The 22,888-nt window shown below is 37.7% G+C and overlaps 3 protein-coding genes across 5 annotated transcripts; 2 read left to right on the top strand and 1 right to left on the bottom strand.

The window, feature by feature from the left end:
- Positions 1-833: 833 nt before the first annotated feature.
- LOC142555353 (uncharacterized) lies at positions 834-3,112 on the top strand. Its single transcript, XM_075666180.1, has 2 exons — positions 834-2,082; positions 2,209-3,112. The coding sequence occupies exons 1-2, from the start codon at positions 893-895 to the stop codon at positions 2,951-2,953; spliced, it is 1,935 nt and encodes a 644-aa protein (XP_075522295.1). The 5' UTR covers positions 834-892; the 3' UTR covers positions 2,954-3,112.
- Positions 3,113-5,008: 1,896 nt separating this feature from the next.
- LOC142555354 (elongator complex protein 2-like) lies at positions 5,009-9,763 on the bottom strand. 3 transcript variants are annotated; one of them, XR_012822387.1, is made up of 6 exons: positions 9,503-9,763; positions 9,321-9,408; positions 8,255-8,340; positions 6,773-6,926; positions 5,428-5,588; positions 5,009-5,356 (listed from the first exon to the last, which is right to left on the bottom strand). XR_012822387.1 is itself a non-coding variant. In XM_075666182.1 (5 exons), exons 1-5 carry the CDS (start codon positions 9,650-9,652, stop codon positions 5,340-5,342), a joined length of 495 nt encoding a protein of 164 aa, XP_075522297.1. In that variant the 5' UTR covers positions 9,653-9,763; the 3' UTR covers positions 5,009-5,339. The 3 variants fall into 3 exon arrangements, 2 of the variants coding, with proteins under 2 accessions (XP_075522297.1, XP_075522296.1); XM_075666182.1 differs by lacking the exon at positions 5,428-5,588; XM_075666181.1 differs by lacking the exon at positions 5,009-5,356 and having other exon boundaries at positions 5,428-5,578.
- A 3,304-nt stretch (positions 9,764-13,067) lies between these two features.
- LOC142555351 (uncharacterized) lies at positions 13,068-22,839 on the top strand. Its single transcript, XM_075666178.1, has 10 exons — positions 13,068-13,433; positions 18,396-18,473; positions 19,008-19,661; positions 19,822-19,924; positions 20,935-21,035; positions 21,125-21,299; positions 21,733-21,903; positions 21,994-22,094; positions 22,184-22,383; positions 22,489-22,839. The coding sequence occupies exons 1-9, from the start codon at positions 13,110-13,112 to the stop codon at positions 22,256-22,258; spliced, it is 1,782 nt and encodes a 593-aa protein (XP_075522293.1). The 5' UTR covers positions 13,068-13,109; the 3' UTR covers positions 22,259-22,383; positions 22,489-22,839.
- The last annotated feature ends 49 nt before the right edge of the window (positions 22,840-22,888 follow it).

Genomic DNA, 22,888 nt, shown 5'->3' with positions numbered 1-22,888 from the left:
GCTTAGTAAATATGACATAGTAATAGATTATAATGAAATATTTGATATTTAGATATAATATTTTCCGTGTAGTAGTAATTTTTATTTTATTCTAAGACAAATATCTAGACTTGATAATATCCAGACTTGTATCATTGGCTGGCATTTGATACACGTCACCGTATACACCTACGCATGGTCTTCATTTTTATTTCTAATACAAAAAATCTACATTTTAAAAAATCTATTTAAAAAGTTTAATTAGACACGTAATATATAATTAAAAATATTTTAAAAAAAACAGTAACTCAAAACTAATAGAAAAATTAATACAATAATATAATGATTTAGAAACATTGCCGAGTATATAATAAAAGATTCGATCAATATTAACTAGCTTGGGAGATTAAAAAGACCTCCTTTTTTTAAAAAAAATTATTTTATTATTTGCTTTTAATAATTGGAATCTTGATGATAAATTAAAGAATTATACTACTTTCGTTCTAATTACATAATTTGTTTTATTTCTTCTAAATATGTAGTCCACTTTTTATATTTAATTTCATTTTTATTGATTTTACTTATAAATTCATATTAACTAAGTAAACTAAATTTTTGAATAAATTAAATAGAGATAAAATATGAAATTTGTATATAAATTTGTTTTCTAATGATTTTTATATATATATGAAAAATGTATATATTTAAGATAATAAATTAGCATATATATATATATTTGTTTGAGATGAAAAGAAATTTTTTTTTTTTTGAGCAAAGATGAAAAGAATATTACAATAATAAAATTTTGCATCGTAAAAATAATTAAAAAAATTTCATCAATAAATTTGGGGAAAGGTAAGAGTACATTACAAGCGTTACAAGCCAAAGTCCGACCATTTCTCCCTGAATTCTCATGGAGGCAACACCGCCACTCTCTTCTGCTCCGCCAATCCTAAACCTCGCCGCCGCCGCGGCTTTCTATCCAGAATCCATAGACTCATCCCCCCGTTCACGACATACGGATTCTTGGGACGCTGAACCTCCGCCAATTGTACCACAAAAGCTTCGATTCATGTGTAGCTATGGCGGACACATAATCCCCCGTCCACACGACAAGTCTCTCTGCTACATCGGTGGGGACACCCGGATCATTGTCGTAGACCGCCATACGTCTCTGTCGGACTTTCACCAACGAATCTCTAAAACCCTCCTGAAGAACCAGCCGTTTTTGCTCAAGTATCAGCTGCCCAACGAGGACTTGGATGCTTTGATTTCTGTTGCTTCGGATGAAGATCTTGAAATCTTGGTGGAAGAGTATGACCGGCTTAATAATGCCCTTGTTGATGGGCGATCGAAACATGGTCGCCTTCGCCTTTTCTTGTTTCCGAAATCAGCTTCGAATATCGAGCAGCTTCTTGTTGAGAGTGCGTCGACTCAATCGGGAGATTGGTTTTTTAATGCGCTAAATGGGAAGGCTGCTACTTTATCTGCGGTTGCTTGTGATCGTGGGTTTTCCGAATCTTCTTCTGTTAATTGTCTGCTTGGGCTGGATGATGATTTCGTCGGGAAGACCGCGGCGGCAGGGAAAGGAGCTGAAGCGCAGGTTGAATTTGGATATAAGAATGGTGGAAATGGAAACGGAAATATTGTTAATATTCACGAAGTTCACTCCATTCCAGACTCTCCGATATTGGGAACGACGTCCTCCTTCGGGTCTGCTTCTAGTTCCCCTTCGGCTAATATACCGCCGATAAAGGTGATCGGGGAGGAGAATCCAAAAGCGGGAGGGTTGGGAATTGAGGAGCAATTCCAGCAGACTGGTGTCGGAGTTACGGCCAATGTTAGTTTTCCGACGCCGCCCCAGAAGCAGGAAGAGGTTGGGGTTTTTCCGGCGGGGCCAGTGGTTTCTGGTTTTCCGGCGCCTGCGGCTGCGGCGGGTGTAGAGTATGGAAACAGGGCTTTTTCTGATGACGAGAGATCAGATCATGGTGGATATCGAAAGGCACAGCAAATTCAGCCGCTGGTACAGCCTCAGCAGATTGCTCAATTTCAGCAGAAACAAGGTGGTGCTAACGATTTTCCTTCTCCTGATTCAATCTCAAGGTACGCTCTTCAAAATTTTGATTTAAAAATTTTCAAAGAATTTTTTTGTGTGTATTTTTCAGTTCTGTGTGTTAATTTGATGTCTGGAAATAACCTGAATTGATAGCAATGTTTCAATTTGTCCAGTGACGGAAGTGTCACAAATCAATTATCTAGGCAGAGACAAGCTATTTATCAAGAACCAATTGCACAGATTCTATCTTCAAACTATAGGGCTATGGCTACTGCTAATTCGATTGATCCGAAAACGGAGAATCAAAGTAATAGCGGGGTTCAGACGCAACCCCAAGTTCAAGACTCTGTTTACTTGTCACCAACCCAATGCGAACAAAACCATTCTCAGTTGCATCAACCACAACAATTTATTCATGGTGGTACTCAATATTTTCCTGCTAATGCTGTGCCATTTGCTTCTTATTACCCTATGTATCCTCCGCAGCAACAACTCCATACGCACCAAACTGAGCTTGACCAGCAGTATCCCGTTTACTACATGACTGCTAGGCCACCCCAAGCTTACAACTTACCACTTCAGCAGACAAATTATGGTGAAATGGCACCTAATCCTGCTTCTGGCCATCCCCAGGCGTCTAGAAATGCTCCTGCCACCCAATTTGTCCAGGCTCCTCCTGCGCAGCATCAACAACTATATGTTGGCTATACTCAAATCCATCATCCATCTCAGTCTAGGGTGCCCGCTCCAGCAGCCAATGCTAATTATACATATGAATTTACTGATCCGACACGCGCTCAGATATATTATACTCAACCTTTGCCGCCTCAGTTGGCTGCTCAATATCAAACCATGGCATCAGGTCCTGCAGCTATGTTACCTGAATCTTCTGCTCAGTTGGAGAACATAAAGCATTAACTTACAATATGATAGGTGAGCTAGGCTTAATGATAATATACACAATTTTGAAGCAGTGGGTTTGGTTTGTCTTTGAAGTTATATTACAATGTATCTTTCTGTGTTGGCTTCTTATATGTTATTATATCAAGCAATAAGAAACTCTACCCTTCTCTTTTCTTTCGCTTGTGTACTTCATATTGGTGTTAAGTGAATGTGGGCAATGTTTCATTGACTCTGTATAAATCCTTATCCGAATTATTATGAAATATGAAATAGCACCATGTGATATTCGGAGTAAATTCTTTCTCTGCTGTGCTGTTACTTATTTTCTTGGTTTTGTTAAATACCTTGGAGATACTGCGTTGCATTCTCATGATCACTCTTGGTTCTGGTGTGTTTAAAGATTCGTTCAACTGACGATTAGATGTGATGATTCGTGGAAGATGACAGAACCCCCAGCTGTATTTTGCTATTCATTCCATAAAGTTCCCTTTATATTTGCTCAGATCTTTATACCAATCTTCAACTTTTTCACAAAGGTATATACAACTTGAGGACTTTATGTTCTTATCTTGTAGAACACATATTTCTTAGCAAAACCAAGGATGAATTCGATTCCCTATCATTTCTCCATAGATTCTTAAATGGAATTCAACTTGCGCAGAAGTAAACTTTATCTACTTTACTGATATTCCAGTATAATGGCTTTTGGAATTCATTGTTGACCTCTCTCTCCCTGATTCCTTATGCCACTGCACATTGCATATTCCATCTTGTAATAATTGGTGGTTTGGAAGAAAGCTCAACCTTTATCTTTACACTGCATCTAAGGTGATCGTTACCTACTTACTTGTCTTACAATACTTTTTCTATTTTATATTACTCGCTCATTTACCTCGGGTGAAGCATACACCAGGCAACATGCAGAGCACAATTCATTACTACTTATGGAATAGTTCAATTCCCACAATCTTTTTCCTTGTCATTTGCAAGGTTTATCTACATGCATATATAGCACCAAATCTAACGATAAAGATAATAGTTAATTACATATTTTTGTTTCATCGAATATTTGGCTTAAGTTTTACTAATGATTAGAGTTGAAAATCATTATGTTATGCATCTATATACCTACCATGCATCGTTTATCTATCTCATCTCATGAGTCCAACAGTACTATTGCTCCAAAATTATTTGGATTTTTCTTGTTGGAGAATGCACCAAAATATGCATGTTTGAAAATGTCAACACTAAATTATTTAATATTTTATTATTACTATGTATGATAAGGATAAACAGAAACGTAAATCAATATTATCTCTAAAAAGTTAATGCAAATGATTTTTTTGGCTTTGGTTTATTAACAAAATATATTATTATGAATATATGATTTTTTTCTTTGAGCTTAAAATGTTCCATCCATCGCAAATATTAAGACTACTTTTTTTCCCATCCGTTTCAAATATATAATACAACTATCATACATATTATTATTTTTTTTCTATTATTTCATCAGTCTTATCATTAAATACATTCTCTTATTAAAAAATTCATTAAATAAAAATAAAATATAAAATTATATATATACTCATCTCCCTTTTGTAAATAATTACTATTATTAGTATGTGATATTGAGACATTCATTTTAAGCAAGAATAGCTTCTCTAATCAAAATGGAACCAAGAACTTTATTGCTATAGGAATTTTGTTACCGGACAACAATTGGTTAAGTAATTATTAAGAGCTCAGCCTATCTTAATACAATTATTGTAATAATAAAGACATAATATCATCGGTAATCCAATAAATATTCACGAAATCACCGGACTTTAATGCAAATTTTCAACCTAACCTCGTAACCCAAGGCGAACAAGGGTTGATATTTTCTCAAACCATCAAATTAACGGACCATCCTGCGCCGCCTTATTCGATGGCGGGTGAGTTGACCTTTTTTAACAGCTCTATTTTTTTGATATCAACTCAGAAAAGTTCTTACTTAACTGAGAATTTTAAACTAAGCTTCGAATAATTTCTTCACTAGTTTCTTTGTAAATTTCAACGGTTTTACAAATGCTAAGAGGTTGATGACATTCAATGCCATCAACATATGAGCTTCGAGGAGGTTGCCATTCCACAGAATACACCCAGTCCTCATGTCCAATAAGGAGGGATTCAAGAGATACTTGGTAAGAGGATGAACCGGCTGAAAATATCGGACCTTTAATATAAGAAGCCAAGCTGCTGATTTCTTTATTGCCAAGAGAGTCACGTAAAGCCATCTTCCATATGCGTATCCCTTTGTCCTGAGATGAACTTGCTAAAGAAGACTAGATGTTTCACCGATAGCATAGAGAGAGGTAGCGAGAAATCCAAACTACGGATCCAATCCGTATGCCCTTTCAGTTCACAGGCATGGATGAACTGCAACAAATGGTAAATAAAAATTTCATTGCAAAGAAACAGAGAAACAAAGAATGGGTTCAACCACACACTTTTCCTGTTCTTTCACCACTGTAGATATGAATCTTGTTATCCAACCCGCCCGTTGCTAGGGCTAGATAATGACCGTTTCCAGGAAAATCCATGAGTTAAAGAGCGACCATAGGTTTTTTACCAACAGTTATGGAGTCCAAACAAGAAAATCTGCAGTCACCTAAGACATTTCAGATTAACAGCTATTAGAATCTCTGATTTTTGCACGTTAGGTTCAAATTACATCTAATCAACTGAATACATTCATTATTAGAGGCAAATTATTGTACATTTAACATCGTCTACGATACATGAATTTAAGTGGCACAAATTACACCAAATATAGCTGAGTAATACAAATTTATTTGATCAACACTACACCAAATATAGCGGACTAGGATATAGGGTATCAATATTTCAAGGCAAAAACTTGTGTGAGACGGTCTCACAGGTCGTATTTTGTGAGACGGATCTCTTATTTGGATCATCCATGAAAAAGTATTACTTTTTATGCTAAAAGTATTACTTTTTATTGTGGATATCGGTAGGATTGACCCATCTCACAGATAAAGATTCGTGAGACCATTTCACAAGAGACTTACTCATATTTCAAATGAAATCCAGTATGGTACTTAGTATAAACCTTCACATATACACCAAAATACCCATTTGTTTTGGGCACACACAATATAAAATTTAAAATAGTCTAAAGAACCTCCATCTATATCTATCGCCAGATAAATTGCAAACAAATAAACACAGTAGACTATACAAATCCAGAATAAGGAAAACCAAAGCTTGAAGATAACCCATTAAACCTGAAACATATAAAATAAAAAGATCCATTTTCATATTTTTCAATTATTTTTTGAAAATCGAAACTAAAAGAATCAAATTTGCCTGCCTACTTCTAAAAGAAGCAACGAACTCGGTTTCTATTTCTGAAAGAATATATATTTTGCAAACACTCCAATTTCTGCATTCAGTACTACAATGTGTCAAAACTTTTGTCCTGGGAATACGCTGCTCCCAATACAAGTCAAACATGTCATGATGCCTTTTACAAAATGTCCATTATTATAGAAACAATTCAAGATGCATTTTTGTGGTGATTCAGAATTCGCTTGGGAAAATAAATTGGCAGTAAAAACATTTAAAAACAGAGAAAATAAATAATAAAGTATTAAAAATTATTTAGAAAGTAATAAACAGTGAATGGACTGTAAAAAGAAATTGATATTTGACAATTTGAATCACCAAGAGCAAAATATCAACTCACAATACGAAAGTAGAATTTAATATCAACGACTGAATAAAGAAAACTGAATTAGGGTAATTAGACTTAATAAAATTCAAGTAACTCACCTGCCGAGCTAGATGGAAAGATTACTTCCCACAACTTCACTGTACCGTCAGAAGATGTGGATGCAAATATAGCATCTGAATGAGATGCCATAATTGCTGAAAAGCAAGTAACACCTTTTTTATGTGCTTCTGGCACTTGCAATACATTCCTCCACTGCAAACAAAGTTGGCAACTGGCTTAGAGAATATAACGGGAGAGAAGTATGGTAACGATCACTTATGTCCCCAAATATAAATGAAAATATGAATAATAAGCAAAATAAGGTAATAAAGTAGATTAATTGAAAAAAGATTGACATTTTAAAGACATTAGGTTCGTAAGCATGCTGAGGGGTGTCATTGACTAACATATGTTGAGAACGGCCCCAGAATCTAAATACATAAGGTACTGTATAAACATAGCAAGCATAAAACAATGTATCCCATTAAATTAGATGTTGAATGACTTGATTGCTGAACTTTACAATTTAAGGTTCAAAGCTGCATACATATTCTTTCCGTACAAATATCATCAGCCAATATAAAGCTGGTTCTTAATTTCATCCGATTCCAATTAAGATGGTCTCTATACCTGTTTCATTAAACGTTCATTATCTTAGCCCATTGCTCTCTACACTACCTTCCAAGTGAAATAGTTGAGTTAAATCTTCAAAAAGAAGGTCATGTCACACCATTTTGTTCTTTTTTTCTCGAATTACGAGTTTTAAATCCGAAGAACTAATCCTATGTATCCTGAAAAGAGTAGAAAGTTGAATACCATCCAATTGGAAGCCATATTCTAACTGTCAACTTCCCAAGGGTCCACCTAGAAAATAACTTCTTGCAAATAGGAAATATCTCTCAACTTTGAGCTACCAATCAATAGCACAATATTGCATCATCCATTAGAATGCCAAACAAACTTAAGCAACATAATCTCTACACGTGAAGTGTTCCTCTTAGATGCTAGACTGCTAATGTGCATTCATGAATGACTCTGTAACCTCCTTCATCAGGTTCATCTACGTTGGAGAATACATTCATTAATGGAGAAGAAATTCATGTGAATACCTTCCCACTAGCACCTCAATGGAAGAAAAAAAATTCATCTTCTACCACAACTCAGTAGTACACTCTCTCAATCTTTTCCCCTTCTAAGAAAGTCCCCATAATCTGGAAAATCCATCAAGAAATTCTTTGGCAACAGTATCCATAAAAACCCTGGATAGCAATCAACACATCTTAGACTCTGGAATTCGTTAAATATAAATACAATCCCTGTCATAAAGAACCACTGATCGGTCTGCAAGTTTATACCAAAACCAAACATTGTCTAGACCAAATTCATAAAAAGCCATAAATAATGACATGGAAATTTTTTAGCATAAGCTTGACAAAATACTGTTCAAGTATAAGCCAGCTTAAATAAGCACTTCATTTTCGAATAGCATACTGGTATGATAAACTGTCACTGAAGCAAAAAGGAGAAAGATTAAAAAGTACCTTCTTATCTACAAGAGAAAGCTCCCACAAAATAATAACTCCATCCACATCTCCAGATAGCAGATAATGCCTTTTCAAATGCTTAGCTGCCAACCAACATATTCACCATATAAACCAAATAACCAGAAACGTTAAGACCTATGATGAAAAAGGCATGCAACAGCAAGAAGCATAGTTAATAGTGATTTCCCAATTTTTCACACAACTTTATATTCTTATGTTTAGGAATAAAGTTTAGATTGTTTTTCATTTTGGCAAATGTAGGTCTGGATTTGTCAATTGTCCTGTGTTCATTATTTTGCACAAGTTTTTCCCGTTTAGTTTAAGTGGATATGTGAAATTGTTCTACCATGAAGAGGCACTGTTCAGAGGGGTAAAGAAGATAAGTTTGCTGGCAATAATTTCCAGCTTCCTCTCACTTCCTCATTAACATTGTCTATTAGAGTGTCAGGGTCCAAATTCATCTTGATGCACTAGTCTTTTTTCACTTTGTTTTGAGACATTATTGTTCATGCTATTCTTCCGATTGTACATTTGTGTCTCTAAAAAGCAACAATACGAGTGATAAATTTAGTTTGAGCAAAAACACCCACTTTCTTCCGTGTTTCTTTCCATTGAGCTCTAGTTTCTGGAGGTCAAGTTCCTCTTAGTGCCTTTATCATCTACTTCTACACGAAACTGAGTAGGCACAAACTTAGCATTGACACATGAGCAGCCATGTGGCGGATGCCACAGAAAGTTCGAAGCTTTAACATATGACAAAATCTCCAACTATAAACCAGTTGCAGCCGGCATCCGACTTCATTAAAATCTCAAGACATATGATCGTTAAAGAGAAAAAGAAACTGCCAGAAAAACAAAATTTAAAAATGTTAACGTATTGACCAATAAATACCAAACCCGCCTACTGGAATGAACAGAACGACCTGTACCATAGTCACAAATAAAATCCGATTCTTTAATAGATTACACAAAATAATAAACAAAGTTCCGGATCAAAACATAATCCACGAGAATACTACAAAAGAAGTACGTATGTCAAGCAGAATTAAGGTAAATATGGCACCTTTATATGAAAACTTGTTGCTAGGAAGCCAGTGGGTGCAGTTTACATATGCCTTGTGGCCCGGAAGAGTTGCCAAAATTTGAGCACTCTATTCAAAAACAAAAACCCAACACAAATTAAACAAACCAGCATTTGCTGATGGATATTCAGTAATATTAACACAGCAAGACAAAATTTCAAACCTTGGGACAAAAAATGGCAACAGCGTTTGGAGCACCAAAAGAGACCAAATTACAGGCACCCCACGAGACGTTGTTGACTATTCTGTTGCAACCAGCTCCTGTAAATACTTTGTGCACTCCAACTCGCGTCAAGCCACCACCGGAAGCCATCTGCGAGGCTTGTTTTGGATTTTCCCACAACGGAGGGAGAGGAGGAAGAGGGTGGCGGGGTTTTAAAGTGGGCTAGTTTTTTGACTGCTTATAGGCCGGCAGTTGTCCATCTCGTTTGTGTTTTACTTATAAAAAATTCATTATATTCATGTAATCAAATATCCAATTTTTTAAATAATCATTGATACCTCATGGATGGGCCCATTATCCTTGGTCCATCCCTAGCCCAAACGGAAGACAAGCCCATCAATGGCCCATGTATTCTCTTATAAATACCAGGTTTGAGTGTTCAGTTATTGAATTCAATATATTGTTTTCAGCAGCACACTTAGCTGCTCCCCCCAGATATCCTCAGTCACTGACTTGAGCGTCGGTGTGGGGGCAACGCCCCCATAATTTTTTCAGAAATCACACAACCATTCGCAAGGGAATATATCAAAATTCTCAACGTACTGGACGAGCGCTCGATGCGTTGGGCGAGCGTGAAGAGGCGAGCGAGTGGCTGCGGGCTGAGCGGGTGTGCGAGGCGAGATGGGGGGCGCTGGACGAGCAGGCGCACTTGGGCGAGGGTGGAGCGGCGTGAGGCGTGCTAGGGGCGCCGGGCGAGCGCTTGGCTGGGCGAGCGTGGCGCTCTGCGGGGGCGAGCGTGGCGCTCGGAGGGGACGAGCGCTTGGCTGGGTGAGCAGGCGTGCTGGGGGCGCCGGGCGAGAGCTTGGCTGGGCGAGCAAGCGTGCTGGGGGCGTCGGGCGAGAGCTTGGCTGGGCGAGCGTGGCGCTCGGCGAGGGTGAGTGCTTGGCTAGGCGAGCGTGGGCGCTCGGCTGGGCGAGCTTAGGCGAGGGGGCGAGGTGGCGAGGGCGAATCTTGGGCGAGGTGCTGGCAGGCGAGGGGGCGAGGAGGCGAGGGGCTGGCGCGTGGGCTTGGGCGAGCTCGACTGGGCAGGGAGACGGCGAGGCAGGCGAGGCGGGCGTGTGGGCCTGGGCGAGCGTGAGCAGGGCACCCAGCAGGGCGAGCGGGAGGATGGTGAGGCGCGGCGCGCGGGGCTGGGTGCTTGGGCGAGCGAGGGGCTCGGATGGGCGCTCGGCAGGAGACGAGGGGCAAGGGGCTCGGCTGGGCGAGCTCGGCAGGGCGAGCGGGAGGATGGCGAAGCGCGGCGCACGGGGCTGGGCGCTTGGATGCGTGGGGCTGGGCGAGCTTGAATGGGGTTTCGGCGAGGGTAGCGAGGCGATAACTCGGGCGTGGGGGGGGAGAGCTGGTGAACGAATTGAAGAGAAAACTATAACAAGATTGCGAAATGCTTTAATTTGTTTCCAAATCTTTGGAGACTGACAAACGACCGGAAGAAAATACACAACTCGTACCCGGTGACCCGAGGACAGCACATCTAATCGAACTTTGAACCTACGATTCAGTTCGACTCGGGAGGAGGAGACTGGTGATACCCCATGGATGGGCCCATTATCCTTGGCCCATCCCTAGCCCAAACGGAAGACAAGCCCATCAAAGACCCATGTATTCTCCTATAAATACCAGGTTTGAGTGTTCAGTTATTGAATTCAATATATTGTTTTCAGCAGCACCCTTAGCTGCTCCCCCCAGATATCCTCAGTCACTGACTTGAACGTCGGAGGGGCTACGCCAGGACACCCTCCTGGCCCCCTTTAACGGTCTTTTTCGTGATTTCAGGCTCAGGATAATTTCAAAACCCTGCGTCTGTATTAGTGACACTTGCTGGGAGCGGACTCTAAATTTCCCGTGAGTATCAATCATATAGGCGTATTTATTTATGTAGATGTAGATTTGTGTATATATTAACAAAATATTTTGAAACATTCCCATGTCATCAATATATATATGTACAATATCAGTATATCTCTCGTGAGTTATAAAACAATCTCACAGATCTTTATCCGTGAAACGAGTTAACTATGTTCATATTTACAATAATAAAAAATATTTTTGGCATAAAAATAATTTTTTTAATATATTACCCAAATAAGATATTTGTCTCACAAAAATTATATATATATATACATGTATGTTGAAAGATTATTATTTTAAAAAATATAATTTTTATTATATATTTATATGTTAAATTTTAGTTATTATTGTATTTTTTTTTAGTTTTTGTTAATTTCAATCGATATGAAACATATGTGCAATGTCAGAAAATGATTAAAAAATAAAAATAATGATTTAAGATTGATATCTACTGTAGTTAGTTAAAAAAATAGCTTTAAAGAATTATTACTAAGAATCTAAAATCCTAATTCATTAATCATATTCACCCTAAAACGTTTCTCTAGTCATATGTCAAAAGCTAAGACTCCAAATTGACCAAATGATAAATTTGCAATCTCTAATATGCTGTATACTCACTCCATTAGAAATTTATATTTTAATTAAAAAATTTAATTTTTTTCGCACGGAGAATTTATGATAATTTTGTTAATTAAATTATTCATCAATTTTATATATTTATGTTTATGTGTGTTTTCATAAAAATTAAGATATTAATTGAAAAAATAAGCTTACAAAGAAAATTTTCATTTTGCTCTTGTAATAAATTTTTTAAAATAACAAATTTATTGAAAATAATTAATATATTTAATAATAGAGATAGATTGATAAAAAAAATAAAAAAAGCAATACTAAATGTAAAACTGTATTTATATTTTAGAATGATGTAAAAACTGAAATGTATCATTTAAATTTTGCAGGGGGTCGGCTCTATGTTATAAAACATTAGTTACTCTCCATGCGTGGCATGTGTATAATTTTTTTTTACAATTATCGAAAGACTAAAGTGCTATTTGAATTGTTAAAATTAAAAAAAAAATAAAAATAAAAGTGTTTGTTGAAATTTTTTATAAAAAATATAATATTGATATCACATAAAGATAAATTTGGAAAAAAAAATTAGTGTCTATTTTTGTTTCTGTTAGGCACAATCTTTATATATATAGTATAAATATCCAAAAGAAAATATCATGTTTTGTTGCTGTGGTGTAATAATGATAAGAGTGTGTTATAATTGAAAGTAAGAGTTTATACGCATCATTCAATCAATATCTATCATAAAAAATAAAATATTTAAGATTTTTTAATCAATCGTGCACATTTTTATAGATATTCATACACATCACATATTTATTATGCACGGTGGATATAACGTAAGTGCTCAATAAATATTATAATATATAAGTTTGATAAAAATTTGTGTGAGATGGTCTTACGAGTGATATTTTGTGAGACATATATCTTATTTGGTCATCCATGAAAATTTATTATTTTTATGCTAAAAGTATTACTTTTTATTGTGAATATCGTTATGATTGACCCGTCTCACAGATAAAAATTCGTGAAACCGTCTCACAATATACATATTTATATAATTTTATATTTCACACAGTATATATCTATTTGTTTGAAAAAACCATAGAATTTAATTTATTCAAATATGGCGATCACGCAATCCAATATTAACCCGATGATTCACATCGCCGCGGGCACTCTCCGCCGTGACCATCGTCTCCACTTCAGCTTCTTACAGAACCACCGGATCCTCTTTCCCCGTCCTGCCTCCTTTCGCCACCTGGTCGTCGAAAATTTCAAAATCAGAGCTTTCTCAACAGATGAGACAGGGCCTCAGATAGCTGCAGACCCGGCGGCGAAGAAGCTTCCTGATAAACCACCGATATGCACTGCCGACGAGCTCCACTACGTCGCGGTTGATAATTCCAAGTGGAGCCTCGCTCTTTGGCGCTACAACCCCTTGCCAGGGGTATTGTTCCCACCTCTTTTGATGTTTAGACGCGTAAAAATGTATGCTTGTAGTGTTACATGCGACGCCGTATTGAACGAATCATGCAAGAAGCTGAGTGCACTTATCCTCCCGGTTAAATATATATTGAATGTTTTGGGGTACAAATTTCAAATCTTGCTAAGATACATATTAGAAAAAGGGAGGAAAACTCCATTGATGCGGAAAGAACTTTTTCTTATTTATTTTTCTTAAGAAGCTAATTACAGTGGTTAGGTATTTATATATACGACTAAGTCCACTAACGAAAACAATGAAACACGTCATCACTTTTCTATCCATTTTCTAACATATATTTAATACTCCCCCTCAAGATGAGACGTGTATATTATGCACGCCCATCTTGGACAAAAGACTATGGAAGCGAGAAGCCAGCAAAGGTTTTGTGAGCAAGTCAGCTAACTGCAGCTGTGAGGAAACATGCATGAGTTTAATCAAGCCTGCTTGGACCTTCTCTCGGACGATATGGCAATCAATATCGATGTGCTTAGTGCGCTCATGGAAGACAGGATTAGAAGCGATGTGCACAGCAGCTTGACTATCACAGAATAACACAGCTGGTCCATCACATATGATGCCAAGATCCTTGATTAAAGATATGATCCACAATATCTCACAAGTGGATGAAGCCATGGAGCGATATTCCGCTTCCGCGGACGATTTAGAAACAGTTTGTTGCTTCTTAGACCTCCATGATACCATGGATTCCCCAAGGAAAACACAGAATCCAGTAACCGATCTCCGTGTGTCCGAGCATGTAGCCCAATCTGCATCAGAGAAGATTCTAAGCTTGAGATCAGAATTGGATTTATACAACAAACCTTGCCCAACTGTTCCTTTGACATATTTAAGCACATTCACTGCAGCTTCCATATGAGGAACTCGTGGCTTTGAAACGTACTGGCTCAGCTTATGCACAACGTAAGCTAAGTCAGGTCGTGTAATTGTGAGATATAACATTCTCCCAATCAAACGCCTATACGAAGCTGGGTCGGAAATCAACTCCCCTTCATCTTGAGACAACTTTTGATTAACATCCATAGGTGTGGACCGTGGCTTACAGCCGAGAAGTCCAGAATCTGTGAGTAATTTGAGAGGGTAGTGTCGTTGACAAATTGATATCCCTTCTCGTGATCTCGCAACTTCTATACCCAAGAAATACTTCAAAGCTCCCAAGTCTTTTAGACGAAATTTATTGTCCAAAAACACTTTCAAATCTGATGCTTCTTGCTCGCAATTAGTTGCTATCACTATATCGTCAACATATACCAACAATACCAGAAAAACATTTCCTCGAGTTCTGGTAAAGAGGGAATGATCCGCCTGTGATTGTTTGAACCCAATATTCAGCAAGGTAGATGAAAATTTTTCAAACCATTGCCGAGAAGCTTGCTTAAGCCCATAAAGTGACTTGTGCAGTTTGCAAACAACACCTTTGGGCAATGTCTCCCCCTCTCTGCAATACCCCGGAGGCAAAGACATATAGACTTCTTCGTGCAAGTCACCGTGTAGGAAAGCATTGTTAACATCAAGTTGAAGTAAAAACCAACCACGAACAGCTGCAATGGCCAACAGGGACCTGACAGAAACTAATTTGGCAACAGGAGAAAAGGTCTCAAGATAATCAACCCCCGCTTGTTGCGTATATCCCTTAGCAACAAGACGAGCTTTATAACGCTGTAATGTTCCATCAGCAGAAAATTTTGCCTTATAAACCCACCGACATCCAACTACTGATTTTCCTGGAGGTAATGAAACGATAGACCATGTCCCATTGTTTTCCAGAGCATTAAGCTCTTCGACCATAGCCTGTTTCCATTCAGGGATCACAACAGCTTGGGAAAAACTATCAGGTTCAACAATGGATGAGATATTATTTACAAAGGCATGAAACGAGGGAGATAGTTTTGTTGAACCAAGGACGGAATGGAGAGGATAAGCTGTGGAAGTTGATGGAGAAGGGGCAGCAACAAAGCAGTGATAATCACGGAGATGAGCTGGCTGAGTAACATGGCGTTGAGAACGTGTGAAACCAAGGGGAGAGTCAGAAGACACAAGAGGAGTATGAGATGGCAACACTCTATCAGAAAAGAAATCAGGGACAGTGGGTTCTTGAAGATCCTTGAAAGGAAATATAGTTTCATGAAAAACTACATCCCGAGAAATATATGTATCATTCGTGTCAAGGTCTAAGAGTTTATATCCCTTGAATCCGGGTGGATAACCAAGAAAAACAGATCTTATAGCACGAGGGGAAAACTTATGGCGAGAGGATAGAAGAGTAGACCCATAGCACAAGGAGCCGAAGACCTTCAAATGAGCATACAAAGGGCATTTATGATACAACATCTCAAATGGTGTTTTATGAGAAAGAAGTGAAGATGGTATGCGATTAATAATGTACACAGCAGTAAGAATGGTATCGCTCCAGTAGACCAGTGGCACATTTGATTGGAACAGGAGAGCACGTGCAACATTTAATATATGTTGGTGCTTCCTTTCAACAACTGAGTTCTGCTGAGGGCGTTCAACGCAAGAGTGATAGTGTATAATACCCTTTGACTTAAAGAAATTAGCGAAGTTAAGTTCGAGAGCGTTATCACTTCGAACGGACTTAATAGGGACACCAAATTGGGTAAGAATCAGGTTACAAAATGTTGGAAATATATTTGACACATCAGATTTGTTCTTTAACAAGTATATCCAAGTAAAACGAGTATGATCATCAACAATGGTCAAGAAATATTTGTATCCTTCAACTGAAATTGGAGTAAAAGGACCCCAAATATCAATATGCAATAAATCGAAAGAACGCTCACTCAGATTATTGTTTGCAGTAAAAGGTAAACGTCGTTGCTTGGAAAGATGACAAACCGAACAATGTGCAGGTTCCTTATGCGCTGTACTGAAAATCAACTGATTGTTTACAATGGAAATTTTTCTGAAATGAGGATGTCCCAATCGAAAATGCCACAGGTCACCATTATTGGAGGACGCATTGCATGAGAGTGAAAAGGATACATCAGAATCTTCAAAGACATATAGGTTGCCAACTCGCTTACCCATCCCAATCGTCTTCGTGTGATGGATATCCTGAATTCGACAAACATTGTTCAGGAAAGAAACTGAACATGGAATTTGACTCGTGAGAGAGCTGATAGAGAGCAAATTGAATTGGAAGTTTGGAACATACAACACATCAGTAAGGTGGAGATTAACTGATAAGTAAACCGTTCCAATGTGTGTGACTGGAATAACAAAATTATTTGGTAAAATGACCTTGGAGTCAATTGCCTTATAAGAATGGAAGGAAGATAAAGTGCAACAAATATGGTGTGTTGCCCCAGTATCTAGCACCCAACTCGTTCGTGATATAGAGTTAAAAGAGTGATATAGAGAGTTGATACCGTTGAAACAAGACACGGTAGGTCCTTGATGATGTTGTGAGTCTTGAATGGATCCAATCCCAGTCTGAAGCTTAGTGCTTAGGAACTCAATAAGTTGTCTGCATTGACCTGTAGTTAGAGAATCAATTGAAGAACTTGCTGTCTCCAGAGTCGCACCCTGACATGCATATACTCTGCCCTTCTTTTGTTGATTGAATTTTGAATGTCCAGGAGGATAGCCATGAAGCTTGTAGCATTTATCAATCGTGTGTCCAGGATAATCACAGTGCGAGCAAACAACTGTATCATTCTTTCCTCCTTTTGCACTCTGAAATTTTTTTTGCATCACAATTGTAGCAGGCGATGCAAGAGACAACGACTGATCCATAGCTGTATTTGAGGAATTTAAACCAATGGAACGTTGCCTTTCTTCCTGAACAACTAACGCAAACACCTTCGAAATCATAGGAAGTGGATCTAACATCAACACTTGCGCACGAATTTGTGCATATGATTCATATAGCCCCATCAAAAATTGCATCACACACTCTTGATTATGGTATGACATCAATTCCTTCATAGAACCACAAGTACAAGCTGCCACGGGTTGGTAATCCCTCAGCTCATCCCAGAGAATGCGTAATTTCATATAATATGTGTTCACATCCATGGATCCTTGATGCAAACCGGTAAGCAATTTCTTAATCTGGAAGATACGTGGAGCATTGCTTTCAAGGAACCGTTCTCTCAGATCTATCCAAACTTCATGTGCAGTAGAAAAATACATCAAACTATCTGCAATCTCTTTACTGACTGAATTCAAAATCCAAGATATCACCATGCTATTGCATCGATTCCATGCTCCAAACAGCAGATCATTAACTTGCGGCCGAATTATATCTCCATTAACAAATTCCAGCTTATTCTTAGCAGTCAACGCCATAGAGAAAGATCGACTCCAAGTATTGTAATTTGAACCTGTTAATTGATGCGAGACAAGCAATAATCCTGGATTATCTCCATTTTGAAGGAAAAATGGACTACTCGAGTCTTCCAGGATGCTGCGATTGGGCTGATTATTTGCCATATTGTTGCCTTTCACCATTGCAAGCAATTGATGAAAGAAAAGGAAAATGGAGAAGAAGAAGAAGGCGGATCACGGTGAATCAGAATCGCGATACCAACCTGCTCTGATACCATATTAGAAAAAGGGAGGAAAACTCCATTGATGCGGAAAGAACTTTTTCTTATTTATTTTTCTTAAGAAGCTAATTACAGTGGTTAGGTATTTATATATACGACTAAGTCCACTAACGAAAACAATGAAGCACGTCATCACTTTTCTATCCATTTTCTAACATATATTTAATAATACATCGTGACTTTTAGATTTGTATGAATACAATTAATAAAATAAAGAGATTGTGCGTGTATTTATGTTGACAAAATCTATGCATCTACACATTGTAGCTCGAAAGTTGCCATTTTTTCAAAAATTAGAATGAATTTGATGTATGATTTTTTTTTCCGAGAATAGGCTCCAAGAAGAAAACATCCACTGCTGCTGCTGTCGGGCGTGGGAACAAATGCCGTAGGATATGATCTCTCACATGGAGTTAGTTTACTTCTTTCTCTCTCCCGCTCTACCTACTTTGCTTGTCATCTCTGTAACAATGTGAATTTCTCTTATTTGAAGAATGTGACCTTTGGTGGGAATAATTTTCGTACTGGTTATGCCATTATTTGTGGGACGATGTTGATTTCATGGGTCATATGCTTAGTAAGGTATTAATCACATTTTTAAGCTACAAGCCTGGTACAAAAGATATCTTTGATTATGTGCTTGACATAGTAAAGAGTTTCTTGAAATGCTTGGAGCTTCTTGATGCAAAAAGTTTCCATCTGTAATAAATGCCAACTCTTAAATGTTGTGCCATTTGTTGTTTAATACATTGAAACCTAGTCAATTAGTTTATGCAACCTAGCAGCAGAACGACCATTTTTGCAATTCTTATTGACAAGAATGGGATAGGATTCATGGTTTTATGCTATACAATCGTTTGGCATTACCCTTCAATCACGAAAAAAGAGAAAGAAGTAATATGCAAAATTAATTTTTGTTTTTTGTCTCGATGAATTGATCTTGCAGTCTTCATTTGCCCGTTATATGTGTGGACAAGGATTTGATACTTGGGTTCTAGAAGTTCGAGGAGCTGGGTTGAGTATGCAAGAGTCAGGTCTCAAGGATGTTGAGAAGTCAGCTGATGAGATATCTGCAAGAATGGAAATTGCTGTGGAGAATGCAACCAATGGGGTTCTCCCTGTGGAGCAGCAGTCTACCTTGGAAAAATCTGAGATAGCTGTGGTCAATAAAGAACCACCAATGGCAGTGGATGAATCTAGATTGGTGACAGAGTTGACGGAAACTTTTATGCGACTATCAGAAAGACTTTCTGGTTTTCTCAGTGAAACTCAGTCGAACATTATGTTTGCTAAATTATTTGATCAGATATCAAAGTTATTAGAGGATTCCTTTATTTTCGAACGCTTTATTGACATAAGAGAAAAGTTTTCAAGTTTGCTAGAAACGAGGCAAAACTCTGGTATAGCAGGCCAGATTAGGGATCTAAGTCAGAGATTAGTAGATATTGTGGAAGAAGGTCAGCGCTCTCTCTCACCTCAACTCTTTGATCTTCAAGAGCGTGTGATGACTACAGTAGATGATTTCCAGAAACAGTTAGACTTGATAGTCAAATATGACTGGGACTTCGATCATTATCTGGAAGAGGATGTTCCTTCCGCGGTGAGGTGACATTCTCTTTGGAGTAGCTACACTTATTGCTAACTTTTGTAGTTCTGTTGAAAATAGAAATTAATTCCTTCTCAACTTGTATACTTTTATATTATATTGTTTTTAGCGATATTGATAGTACCAGTCATTTACCCTTTTCCATGTCTTCTAGATGGAATACGTAAGGTCCCAGAGCAAACCGGAGGATGGTCGAATACTTGCTATAGGGCACTCCATGGGGGGTATCTTGCTATATGCCTTGTTATCACGATACAGTGAGTTGATTCCCTATTATGCTCGGTAATTGTGTTATTGATTCTTCTTCTTGTCACCATATAACAATCTATTAATCATATTTCTGTGATGGAGTAATTTCTTGCAGACATGTTTTAAGTAGGGTATTTACCTGGAATTTTCTTTGCTTTGTTTATTTTTCAAACCTGCTGGATACAAAGGTATTCGGTGGGTGAATGTTTTTTTCCACGCTAACCCACTGTGACTTGAACCCAAGACACATATCTTGGAAAACCACCTGCTCTACCATTGAGCTGTTTGGTTGGTCATGTATTGTTGGCTTTTGTTTGAGTGGTGAGTTATGAGCTTCTTGCTTCTTTACCATTAAAAGAAATGACGGAGGATCCTGAGATGAATGATTCACTAAAGAATAGTAGTTGACAGTCTCTTGAGGCAATTTTGACTTGATTTTTTGGATTCATATGCGGTTTGAATATCACAAATAAACCTTGCAAAGGCGCAAGAGAAATGAATAGTCAAGTTCGTTTCTGGATTGTAAATAGCTTTTTGTGTCTCCCTTCTCTGTTTCAGACTAACTGTATTCTGCAAATCCTGCTCACCCGTTTACAGTCCCTTCCTATGGAACTGCTCAAAGTCTTTTCTCACACAGTACTTTCTGGACTTATGGTCATTTTATTTTCGTTCTTATCCTTTAACTCCTCAATTTTCCTGCCTCTCTAATTGTAGATTTTTTTATTTCATTCCACCAAAAAATGACTGGTGCTTTCATTTTTTGTTTTGCTTTTAGCATGTTACTGATGTTTTTTTTTACCATGATTCCATTTCAGCATTATATTTATATATGCTCTTATGCTGTTTTGATGTGGCTAGAATTCTTGTTCGATGTTTGATTGTCAAAGTATTTATCTTTGTAATATCTGTTATAGAAGTTTCATATTTGTTTATTTTATTAAATGTTTTGATTGACGCATGAAGTCTCTGTTCTCAAGCAGTGTTTTTTTTTCCATCTTCTATGTACTGTTTCTTAAAGGTTCTCAAGGAAGAGATCCTGGATTAGCAGCTGTTGTTACATTGGCATCATCACTTGACTACACGTCATCTAAATCATCACTCAAACTGCTCTTACCCCTTGTAAGTTGCATTTCTTATCTCTTGATCTCCTCAGGTCAATTGCAAAATTCTTATTTACGTTGTATTTAATATAAGTTTCCTTCCTTCAGGCTGACCCCGCACAAGCTCTCAATGTGCCGATTGTTCCTTTGGGAGCATTGTTATCTGCAGCTTACCCTCTTTCTTCCCAGCCACCTTATGTCTTATCGTGGCTGAATGACCTGATATCAGCACAGGATATGATGCATCCAGATCTTTTGAAGAAACTTGTTTTAAGCAACTTTTGTAAGTTGAGACATGTTCCTCTTTTTGGTATCCACTTGTCCTTAACCACAGATGGGTAATGCCATGGCAATCTGGTACTGTTGTTTCCTTGTTTTAGAGAGTGAGTTTTATCTTAAGCGAAGAAGTTATACGATAAGCGATAGCATATTTCACCATTCCTATAATTCCCAGCTGTAATCTGATAATTTTGCGAGCAGTATGTATTAATTAGTTCGTTTAGAATGATTTAACGAAAAGAAAAACTAGGGGTTATCAGTCCTTTCTTGGCACAGTAGTCATCTTTGTTTAGTGCATCCCATGAAGTGCTAGAAATGGCTATGCATTTCCAAGCTCCAAATTTATTTAGTGTGTCACATTATCAGCAGGTATATATTAATTTCTGTTGTATGTTGTGCATTCATTCATTGATTAATGGAAACTTTACTTTTGGTAGGCACCATTCCTGCTAAACTGTTATTGCAGCTGACTACAGCTTTTCGAGAAGGGGGACTCCGGGACAGAAGCGGTAAATTTTTCTACAAGGATCATCTTCATGAAAGCAATGTCCCTGTCTTGGCTCTTGCGGGAGATCATGACTTGATTTGTCCACCAGAAGCTGTGCATGGTTTGCTTTCTATCGCAGCTCAAAATAATATCTGTTAGACCAACTTTCACAAATTTTAATTTGTCTTCCCAATCCAATTATATCAATCAGAAACTGTGAAGCTCATTCCCGAGCATTTGGTCACGTATAAAGTATTTGGAGAGCCTGGTGGTCCGCATTATGCCCATTACGACTTGGTGGGAGGACGGATGGTATGAAAATTTTATCTGTCGCCTTTTGAAATTTACTCATCTTTTTTAAAAGTCTTGTCCTTGGTTTTTGACGTTCACTGATACTGCAGGCTGCGGAACAATTGTACCCTTGTATAATCGAATTTCTAACACATCACGACTCAGTTCAAGAATATGAGGCATAATCTTGATTTAGCATGAAGCAGAAAAGTTACATCCACGTGACTTATTTACCCCTCATTTTTTTAAAATTTCCCTTTATCTTTGGGGGAATTCATTGATTATCCCACGAACCTGCGTGAATGTACTGGTAAGATATTCTTACACCCACCCTATTTCCATTATTTAGAATCATAATAAATATTGTCAGAATCATTTGATTGTGTTCCTTCTAACAATTTCCTTTTTAATTTAGGGTGTGTATGAGTGTTGTTTCTTCTCAAGGGACCGATCCTTGACTGACCATGCTCAAAAGTAATACACAAACTTGTCATGTGTTTGGTAAGGTATCATTCAAGATTTGGTAGGAAACTGTTGGTTGGTGTGTCTAGCCTCTTTTAACTGGCAGTTGTATGGAGTCCTGAGAAGACCATGCATAAGTTTGGTTATACATATTTTTTCTGACATTTGAATATAGAAAACACGTATCCATGTAAGTGTAGTTTATTGAGATTGTGTTCTGTTTAAGCTATGTTGTGAGTGGAAGAACTAATGAGGCAACTTGTCTATCAACCTTGAAAAAAGGAGTATTCCTCTTGTTGTGCAAGACTCTTTTCTTGTCCTTTTTTTTTGCCTTTATGTATTGAACATATTTC

The sequence above is a fragment of the Primulina tabacum genome, chromosome 9, assembly GCF_025594145.1.
Source record: "Primulina tabacum isolate GXHZ01 chromosome 9, ASM2559414v2, whole genome shotgun sequence".
Taxonomy (NCBI): Eukaryota; Viridiplantae; Streptophyta; class Magnoliopsida; order Lamiales; family Gesneriaceae; genus Primulina; species Primulina tabacum.
Note: the sequence above shows the minus strand (reverse complement) of the source record. Positions and strands in the feature narration are given on the sequence as shown.

Bases quoted from the DNA above. Each gene is read 5' to 3' on its own strand.
- LOC142555353 (XM_075666180.1), top strand. From the start codon at position 893: ATGGAGGCAACACCGCCACTCTCTTCTGCTCCGCCAATCCTAAACCTC. The intron at 2,083-2,208 runs GTACGCTCTTCA...CAATTTGTCCAG, and splicing joins TCTCCTGATTCAATCTCAAG to TGACGGAAGTGTCACAAATC.
- LOC142555354 (XM_075666181.1), bottom strand. From the start codon at position 9,652: ATGGCTTCCGGTGGTGGCTTGACGCGAGTTGGAGTGCACAAAGTATTT. The intron at 8,341-9,320 runs GTGCCATATTTA...GTTGGTTGGCAG, and splicing joins CAACAAGTTTTCATATAAAG to CTAAGCATTTGAAAAGGCAT. The intron at 6,927-8,254 runs GTACTTTTTAAT...CTTTGTTTGCAG, and splicing joins TTTCTCTTGTAGATAAGAAG to TGGAGGAATGTATTGCAAGT.
- LOC142555351 (XM_075666178.1), top strand. From the start codon at position 13,110: ATGGCGATCACGCAATCCAATATTAACCCGATGATTCACATCGCCGCG. The intron at 13,434-18,395 runs GTATTGTTCCCA...TTCCGAGAATAG, and splicing joins GCTACAACCCCTTGCCAGGG to GCTCCAAGAAGAAAACATCC. The intron at 22,095-22,183 runs GTATGAAAATTT...CTGATACTGCAG, and splicing joins ACTTGGTGGGAGGACGGATG to GCTGCGGAACAATTGTACCC.